This window comes from Manduca sexta, chromosome 28, assembly GCF_014839805.1.
Source record: "Manduca sexta isolate Smith_Timp_Sample1 chromosome 28, JHU_Msex_v1.0, whole genome shotgun sequence".
NCBI lineage: Eukaryota > Metazoa > Arthropoda > Insecta > Lepidoptera > Sphingidae > Manduca > Manduca sexta.
Window position 1 is genome coordinate 12,812,834 of NC_051142.1, and position 10,679 is coordinate 12,823,512.

The 10,679-nt window shown below is 34.0% G+C and overlaps 1 protein-coding gene across 1 annotated transcript; it reads left to right on the plus strand.

Annotated features, from left to right (window-relative positions):
- Window positions 1-350: 350 nt before the first annotated feature.
- LOC115448796 (periodic tryptophan protein 1 homolog) lies at window positions 351-7,763 on the plus strand. The gene is made up of 13 exons (XM_030176357.2): window positions 351-550; window positions 620-678; window positions 784-908; window positions 2,017-2,093; window positions 2,398-2,503; window positions 2,756-2,863; window positions 3,159-3,333; window positions 3,574-3,670; window positions 4,077-4,247; window positions 4,499-4,589; window positions 4,680-4,761; window positions 6,603-6,754; window positions 7,645-7,763. Exons 1-13 carry the CDS (start codon window positions 467-469, stop codon window positions 7,710-7,712), a joined length of 1,395 nt encoding a protein of 464 aa, XP_030032217.2. The 5' UTR covers window positions 351-466; the 3' UTR covers window positions 7,713-7,763.
- The last annotated feature ends 2,916 nt before the right edge of the window (window positions 7,764-10,679 follow it).

Genomic DNA, 10,679 nt, shown 5'->3' on the forward strand with positions numbered 1-10,679 from the left:
TTTGCAACGGCGCAGCACCCAGTTTAAACTTACAGTTATCTGTCTTTAAAAAAACATGTGTTACATTATTTTTTATAATAGATCACAACTTATAACATTTGGACATTACATATAAATACTTAAGGTGATAGCTTAAGGTCCATTTTCATACATTTTGTTTCACCTTTAATCTGGGTAACTAAACAAGTATTGACAAGTAAAGGTGAAACAAAATGTATGAAAATGGACCTTAAGCTATCACCTTAAATAATAGATGACGCTACTGTAACATAGTAAAAAGTCATAAACCTGTAACTTCCAAACTTAGTCACCTATGATTATACTATCTGTGCATCATTCATTCAATCATTGTTCTAGTTTTAAATTTGTTTATGGTCTTTATCATTTGTCAATGTTATGTTAACGTGTTTTGTCTGGGTTATGTGCATGTGTTTATAAAATAAATATATACAAATTAAAATAGAAAATGGAAGAAAATACCCCAACAGTAAGCTTAGTATCATGCATGCGTTTTGTTCGTCGTGGTATAGCTAAAGCTGTACCAGAAAAGGTAAAATATCTCACTATTTTTAATTTTTTACTTGTAAACTTTTTTCCCTAAAATTTATATTTTTTTCAGATTGAATTGACTGAGAAAGAATTGGAAAAGATTATTAAACAGACTGCTAGTGAATTAAGGTTTGTATTACAATTAGTCAATTAAACTTGCATACTAAATAAAACTTACTGTTCTGTAAAATTATAATAAATGTTATATTATTAAAACAATATTGCTATCTATAGAATTTCAGAACAAGGGGATGACAATAGCGACGAAGAAGGTGAAGAAGCTGCAAGTGCGCCTCCAGATCCTCCCGCAGACCCTAATGATGAATTCAATTTTGAACAGTATGATGAAGAAGATACAAGTTAGTATTGTCCCATCTTATCTGGTATTTAAGAAAAAAGTTTTTTTTGGCGAAATTTTATCAAATGTTTAACTGCACTCATTGGAAAAACGATATCTTTTGATTTCTGTAATTATGAATAATAAAAAATCTATACTATTACTTGCTTTTGCTCGCGGCTCCGCCCGCGTTATAAAGTTTTTCGGGCTAAAGTTTTCCGTTATAAAAGTCACGCTATATGTTTTCCCGGGAGCCTATGTTCTCCCAGGGTCTCAAACTATCTCCATACCAAATTTCATCTTAATATGTTGAGTAGTTTTTGAGTTTAACACGTTCAGGCAGACAGATGCAGCGGGGGACTTTGTTTTATAATATATTTTTGTAGAACTTTTTAAGAGGAACAATCCCGTCATATCTATCTTTCGACATGGCTATATGGCATCCTATGGCTATCCGACACAAAAAGATTTTTTCAGTTCAAACTGGTAGTTCCTGAGACTTGTTGTTACTGCTCCGATCCTATTGGTCATTGCGTGATGATATATAGCCTATAGCACTCCACGAATAAAGGGCTATCCAACACAGAAATTAACTCAGCAGAGTACAATGAGTAGCTGTCAAACAATGTATCACGCACCGGCGCCATCTACTTGAAATGAAACGTACTTATTTTCGTTAGGCATACTCACACACCACGTACTGGCGCCGTTTTAGTACATGCTATGTATCAGAGATGGCGCTGTATGTGAAAAATGATTTTCCCTGTTTCTTGCTTTTCTCTTGACATTTTTCCTGAATTTTCTTTGCTGTAAACCTCACAGAGCCTGAGACCTTTCTAACGAATGCAAAACCGTGGAAATCGGTTCGGCCGTTCTGGAGTTATAGCGTCAGGAAGGAAAACCCGACTTATTTTTATATTATAGATATAAGCTGAAGAGTTTGTTTGTTTGAACATGCTTATATCAGGTACTACCGGTTCAAATTGAAAAATTCTTTTAGTGTTGGATAGCCCATTTATCAAGAATCATGTGCAAATGAGTTACTTGCCATATAATAAAATCCAATCGTCCGTGACATCATAATTATTTAATTTATGCAGCATTTGTCGTAAACCTCTATATATTTACAGATACAAATCCCATTGGAATTGGGACTGTGGCCACAATGCCCAATTTAGGAGACCTCAGTGAACATGTGCAGATCAGAGTAAGTTGACAATAGTTGTATTTAAATTTACTTCAGCCCCGGAGAAGTATTTTTAAAATCATACTTAAAATCAATTGTTTTAATTGTATGTTAAAAATTTTCGAAATTGACTGATATTGAGGAGATCAAATATTTTATGCATTAATATTTTTAACCTAAAGGCCATAGATCCAAGAAGTAATGCATTACAATAAATTATATTTGAGAATCTTGATACATAGATTTCCACCTTTTCTTTTTAAATTTCAATAGGTAATTTGTTTCGTATTTCATAATATCAAAATGTACTTATGACATTAATCAGACTGAAGGCCCAGACAGTGATGAAGAAGATGACATTATCAAGCCTACAGACAACCTGTTGCTAGTGGGACATGTTGAGAGTGATGCCAGCATACTCGAAGTATACAGTAAGTATACCTTAGCTATTAGTTTCCAGATTACAGCAAATTATTGTTCATGTTGAGTGTCATGTTGTTCGATGTCAAAGTTGTCTGAAGTACAAATCATCAAAGTATAAAAATTACAAGCATGTGAATTAAGAACCTTCATCTTTTTTTTTTAAACTTGGTTAAACCTAGAAATTACTTTTATGTATGGAATTTATCACCTTAGTATGTTGTTTAATTGAAACATTGATAATAACAGTTCTTTTATTTCAGTTTTCAACAAGGAAGAAGGATCATTTTACGTGCATCATGATATCATTCTGCCCTGGTTCCCTCTATGTATTGAGTGGTTGAGCCATGACCCTTCAGACCCAAATCCTGGTAAGTAATTACTGAATTTGTTTCCACTATCATTAACAAACTTAGACATCAATATATTATTGTCTCATCACACCACAGTTGAAGCGACAAAAAACATTTGTTAATTTTCAAAAAGAGTTTTGTTTAAGAACTGGATGTGCCGCAATTTTTTTAACAAACCTAATGAAGGCAAACTAATGTAATGCATTTTTATCCTTTTTTTATTTATTTCAGGGTATTTCATATAGTAGGAATATGCTGCTAACATTCTTTTAAATATATTTGGCCATATAATTGGAATTGATGTCATTTTTAGGCAACCTTTGTGCTCTCGGCGGAATGGACCCAGTGATACAAGTGTGGGATTTAGATATAGAAAATTGTCTGGAGCCAGCTTTCAAACTCGGGAAAAAACCGAATAAAAAGAAAAAATCGAAAAGAGTAGGCCATAAAGACGCAGTGCTTGACTTATCATGGAATAGAAACTTCACGTAAGTTATGTATTCAGTAATAAACATAATCTATTGAAGTGTGTTAACTCTTATATAATTATTATTGAATATAATTCCAAATTAAGAGATTTTAATGCAGTTCAAGTTCATTATTTGAAAATACAATAAAAGAACTTAGTAATTATTTGCAAATTAGGTTGTGGATTGGTTTCAAAAAATTTTTTTTACATTTGAGTGATTTTTACCAATTATTTATTAAGATCACTTATTTATTTCTAGACATGTGTTAGCGAGTGGATCGGCAGACAACACCGTGTTATTATGGGATCTGGACCAAGGCACTCCACACACCAAACTTGACTACTTCCAAAACAAGGTAGGATTTTAAAGGATACCATCTTTCTAAACAACCTGTATAATGTTACATTATAAATACAGAAACACTGGAAGACCCCATTAAGCCACATTACTGTTCTTATAATTTGTGAGTGGGATTTACGTTATGTGGTCTGCTGCAATCTGCATGAATTTATAGAAAACTAGGTGTTGCTCACGGCTTCGCCCCTCGCCTTCGTTCTTAAATCACTGTACTGATCCATAACCCCAATGACGCCAGTGCCGCTTATTTAAAAATTAAAATATAAATTATTGTTATAAATAAAGTAAAGTAAGATAATCATATCGCAGAAGTTAATGTCGGCACGGCACAGTGAATATATAATTATATAAATACACTATAAATGTATTGTGACTCTGTGAGTTAAAATATGTTGTGCGGCTAGGTGCAATCGGTGTCGTTCCACCCGCTGGAGGCGCAGACGCTGCTGTCGGGCGCGTGCGACGGCTCGGCGCGCGTGACGGACTGCCGCGCCGCCGACGCGCACCGCGCCTGGCCGCTCGGGCCCGAGATCGAGCGCGCCGTGTGGGACACGCACAACCCATTCTGCTTCGTGGTCAGTTATCTTACACTTTGTAATTATTTTAAAGATATATATAAAAAATGTCTTTTATACCCCTAGAAACTTTTTATGTGTGGCCTTTTTTGTCTGGTTTTGGTCAATTTATATGCCCTCTTTTCAAAAATAATGCGTTACCTGACACTGGAAGTTACAAGTATATGTAAAAAAAAAATAAATAACAAAAAGCTGTTTTAAATTTGTTTTATAAAAATATACCTGTTATAAATCTCGCCCTGTATAAACAGATGAGCAACAACGAGGGTAAGGTGGCATATGTCGACTGCAGACAAAACGAACCGCTATGGACAATGACAGCACACGAAAAAGAAGTCACAGGTATTAGCATAATTCAAACTGTTTGAAGCATTCGTATTAAAATTATTATACCCTGCTGGATAGGATCTTAATTTATTGTACAATTTTCAGGTCTCTTATTAAGTGAACACATACCTGGTCTAATGGTGACCGTCAGCACAGACGGCAAGATGAAAACTTGGGATATAACAGGGTAAGTTTAGTATAATGATCATGATGTGGATTAACCCTCTTATTATTTATCTAAGGATGGAGCATTGCTGTGATAACAAGTCTGTTTCTCAGTGCTGACGGCATGACACCTTTGCAGTGCATAGCCATAGGGCCGTTGTGATTGGCTAATATTGAGATACAACTTGAACTAGTTGGCTGTCAGATAAACATAGCTGAACAAACAGCAAGCTGTCAGATAAACAAAGCTGAGAAACAGACTTGTTATCACAGCAATGCTCCATCCTTAGATAAATAACGTCTTTGAATAAGGGGGATAGAATATAAGTGCAATGATCTTCACAAACCCGCGATTAATTTGATTTCATTTAACATAATATTGAAGGTCAGTCAATTACTTATATTATTATCGTATATCGTAATAGCCTACGTTAACTGTCATTTTTTTTTCACTTTTACAAAATCATTTGTTTCTTCATGAATTGTTTTATTCAGGCATATAGTACTGTAAGGACATTCTAGTTTTTACTTATAGACCGACTAGGGACATAACTAGGGACATGACTCGCTTTTTTTTTTTTTTTTTTATATTTTATTTTAGGGACAAAAAACGGTTACATGCTAAAAACTAACTTAATCTTAAACTAAACAAATATGCAAACATATAACCCACACTATTGTCCGCGTATTAACATATAGGAAGGATTGAAAAAAAAAAAAAAATCTATAAAGCAAACTGACTATTCAGGGTTATTTAATAAATTAAATAGCTTGAGATTTATCATTTCTTTAAATTTCATTTTTGAGAGGGAGAAAATGTCAATATTTTGGAAGTGTGCGTTATAGGTGTTTAAAAGACGATGGAGGGGTGCTCGGAGCCCGGCGTTACTTCTACATGACTCGGTGTGAAACAACTGAGGTACGCGCACCCCCCGTCTGATAACAGTTCTAGGTACCCTGTAACACAATTTATTTGTGAGTTCGATACAGTCAAATCTATTATTACACAAGCCGTGCAGCATCATAACATCGAGAAGCAAGCGCCGTGATTCCAAACTTAAAATATTGTAGCGTATTAACGACTGAGCGTAAGGAGTTTTTGAGTTACCGCATTTATAGTTCATAGTACGTAAGAATTTTTTTTGAACTATCTCCAGTCGATTATTATACTTCTTGTAAAATGGATTCCAAATCGGTACAGCGTATTCTAGTTGGGAACGGATTAAAGTTTTATACAATAGCAGGTAAGTATAAGGTCGCACAAAGTCAGATGCAGTTCTCATGACAAAATCATACAGACGAAAGGCTTTGCTCATAATATCGTCAATGTGTAAGTCAAGGTGTAAGCTCGAATCCAATATTACGCCCAAATCTCGCACCGAATCTACCTTGTTCAAGGGCTCAGTATCTAAAGTGTAATTATAATAAATTTTATTTTTGTTTTTTGTAAAGCATATGGCATAACATTTGTTTATATTGAGAAATAATTTATTATTTAAACAGTATGTGTATAATCTGTCTAGGTCGTATTGAAGCAGTGCACAATCATTAATATTTTTACAGTCTTTATATATTTTCAAATCGTCTGCATACATAAGAAAATTACAGTTATGAAAACAATATTTAATGTCATTAATAAATATAATAAATAGAAGTGGTCCTAATATGGAACCCTGAGGAACTCCGCTTTGGTAGCACTTTTAGCTTTTTTGTCTTCAATTAACCGTTTAAGAATTTAGTTCCATACTTTACAGCAACATAACACGGTTTATTATAATCCTGGTAGGGTAAAGGCCTTAACAGAGTTGAAATATTTTTGTGATTTTCTCGTATATGATAAGTCGCGTATTGTCCGTTCCCCAGGTCTGGCGCTACTCAGGTGAGCGAGCGCGCGGGCCGCGTGGGCCAGGCGCTGTGCGCGGCGCTGTGTCCCGACGCGCCGCACTCGCTGGCGGTCGGCGGCGACAACAAGGAGAACTTCATCGAAGTCGTCGACCTCACCATTAGCGAACAGTGTGAGTTATTTAGTCAACTTAACACTTGTACCTCAATACAACAAGTAAAACGATTTATGTGCTTGTGTAAATCAAGAATTGTGGGTGAACTAATGTTAGGAAATGAATAACTGCTTCGATCCTTCATTTCCGCTTAGCTGATATTGAAGAGTGAAGGTGTGTCCACTTGAAGAACCCCACAGACTATGATAGTACTCCACATGTAATTCTATTTACTAGTGCATCCTTAGTTTATGCATTACTAATATATAATATGTAATCTATAATCTCGTATGCAACAAAGTTCTCTTGAGTCAACATTGACTACAAAAGAACCTCTGGCTTCATTACAGATAAGATATTTGTTTATTTTTTACCTTTCTCTAAACTCGAGTTTTTAATTCGACTGACTAGTTTGACTATTAATTCATGAATGTTGCCAGTAAACTCTTAATGCTGGTCCTATCGAAGACAGAACAGTTCTACAATATTTTGTTTGAAATCTATAACTTTTTATTATTTAAAAGAAAACGGTGCAGAAGTACATTAATACCTCCTAAACTCTTATTTTTGTCTATGTATAGTTAAGTTCAAATATACAAATATACAAATATATACAAAAGTCATTCTTTCATCCGTAGATTCAGTTCATTTGGTTCATTATCACGAATGCAATCGCGCCATATTAATGCGCTCTGCCATTAAATTAATCAAGTTAATACATTTATTTATTATGAATTTGTAAATTTGCCTCATAACTAATAAAATTCCTGTACCCCTGGCAACACTACAACTGTCAAATTAATGAGTCAGTCTAATTAAAAACTCGGCAATAGTAAATATTTTAAAGATTATTTGTATGGGTCAAATTACTGATGTGCGCTTAATTTTTATTTATTTTTGCATTTCAGATTTGAATCGTTTCGGAAGTCGGCAGCCAGTATCTATCACTACAGAAGATAACTCTATGGAAACATAGACAAACTTTGTTTTGATTATATTTAACAGTATATTATTCTTTGTTATTTTATTATGTTTTATTTTCTCTTGACACCCGTATTCCATAAATTATGTATGCTTGGAATCAATACCAATTGATTTAAAAATTTTCATTTATAAAAAATAAAATACAATCGATACTAAATATTTCAATACATATCAGGGTTTAAAGTGAAAACCGAACAGAGAAGTAAGACTAGAAATAATATTTTAACATATTTCCATTTGGTTTCTTAACACCAGAAGCTTAATAACCGAAATTACTAAACGATCTTAATCGATATCAGCGGATCGATCCCGAAAATAAACCAATCAAGTTAATTATTGTATGAATATATACAGGTTCAATCTATAATATTATAATCTATTATAATATATGAGATAATGTAGAATGTATATCTTGTTGGCGTCTAATAAAATAAATAAAATATTCTATTCGATATATTTCCGTGATCGATCCGGATATATAAATATCATTTATTAATCTCTTCTATGTCCAAAATTAATAAACGAGCCAAATATACTTTTTTCGATTGTTCGCGATAGTGGACCAATCAGATCAACGTTTTTTGACATGCTAACAAATTACTTACTTTGAATGGTTTATTCTCGGGTCCGGATCGATGATTAAGATTGGGATCGGTTATTGACAACAACCGTCTACATAGTCGTTGTACAGTACAAATTTCCTTTTACATAGATTTATTTAATTCCCAACTCTGTCACCAAAACAATTGAGGCCTTGTCTAAACTAAAGTAAATTGTAGTTCTTACCGTTTCTCCTTCTTAATAATTTTTTAATTATTTATAAATGTTTTTTTTTTAATTTTATATTACAATGTTGTATCCGTAACCAATTGGCTGTGGTCCGCACCTATGTGTGCTTTCCTAAACAATATGATCTCAAATTCATTTGATTTATCTTGTTATTACCAAAATGTTAGAGGCCTTAGGTTAAATACTATTAATGTTCAGCAAAAAATTCAAAAAAATAATTTGGTATAATTGTTTTCAGTGAAACGTGGCTCAATAATAGCATCTTTAGTTCGGAAATATTCGATGATAGATATGATGTGTACAGACGTGACAGGGAGAGTTCACAGTTCTCTAATCATAAAGCTAGAGGGGGAGGTGTCTTGGTTGCCGTTAATAAGAAGTTTACATCGCGCCGTTTGTCTGAGCTGGAAAGCAATTGCGAGGACGTATGGGTAAATGTTGAATTAAGCAATCGTGGCCCAACCCTGAATGTGTGTGCTGTTTACTTGCCTCCACCGGTTACTGGAACACACTTAGACAACTATCTTAATAAATGTAGCAACGCCGTTGGACTCCAGGTTAACACAATTATATTTGGCGATTTCAACCTGGGTGGAATAAATTGGGTACTTGATAACTCTAATGATCATGCTACTCCAAATAATTACTCGAATTGTCCTATTAAGGTGGTAGCTCAAGGTCCATTTTCATACATTTTGTTTCGGCTTTAATCTGGGTAACTAAACAAGTATTGGCAAGTAAAGAATTTAAATTCACGTCTACTTAGTGATTAGTTCTCGCAGTTGAAAGAAAAATGTAAAAATAATTAATAATCATGGATATTTCGGCCTTTAAAATTTAATATGACGAAATTTTAAAGGCAGAAATATCCATGATTATTAATTATTTTTACATTTTTCTTCAACTGCGAGAACTAATCACTAACTAGACGTGAATTTAAATTCTTTACTTGCCAATACTTGTTTAGTTACCCAGATTAAAGCCGAAACAAAATGTATGAAAATGGACCTTGAGCTACCACCTTAAGAGTGAACTAATAGATTTTATGTCTCTAAATGATATTACGCAACATAATCACATTGCCAACTACAAAGGTAACATACTTGACCTTGTGCTTAGTAACATGAAGAGTAACATCAAAGTAAGTCATTGTCCTAGCCCGCTTCGAGAAGTTGATAAGTATCACCCCCCCTTACATGTGACGGTTGAATTAGTGGGGAAACCAAGTAGGAGTAAAAATAATATTAAAATTCAAAAATTTAACTTCCGAAAAGCCGATTATGATTTAATTAACTTTGAAATTAGTAAAATTGACTGGATAGATATATTTAAGCTTTGTCAAGATGTAAACGCCATGGTAGAACTTTTTTATGAAATTATAAATGATATAATAAAACGCATTGTTCCATTTTCATCAAAATATAAATCAAACTACCCAGTGTGGTTTTCGCCCACATTAATACGTCTGCTTAAACGTAAATACAGATATCACCGTAAATATAAAAAATATAAAAATTCACTGGACAAATTGGAGTTCGACTTCTTACGCAATGACTGTGACAAATTAATGCGGGAATGCTATAATACTTATATTATCTCAATTGAGTCCATGATTATTAAAAACCCCAAATTCTTTTGGACACACATTAAGAACAAGCGAAGTAATGGCTCTAGCTACCCTCCTTCTATGACCCTAAATAACACCACAGGTCACTGTACGGGCGAAATTGTCGAACTGTTCGCAACCCATTTCTCCTCTGTATACGAACTGGATGATAGTTACTCAAACACGCTGAACGAGACAGTACTGGAAACTGGGCAAGAAATTGGAAATTTTGTTGTTCACACAAGCACTATTAGATGTAAACTGAAAAAGCTTGATTTGAGTAAAAGTGCGGGCCCGGACAACATTCCACCTTTATTTATTTCCAAATGTGCCAATCATCTCTCGACACCATTGTGTCATATTTTTAATAAATCTCTATCATCTGGTATTTTTCCAACCAAATGGAAAGAGGCGAGAATCGTCCCTATCCATAAAAATGGTTGTAAGCAGCAAATCTCTAATTATAGGCCCATTTCTATTCTGTCCTGTTTAGCTAAAGTTTTTGAATCTGTAGTATACCCCCATCTGTTCAAACACATTCGAGATCAACTTACCCCAAACCAG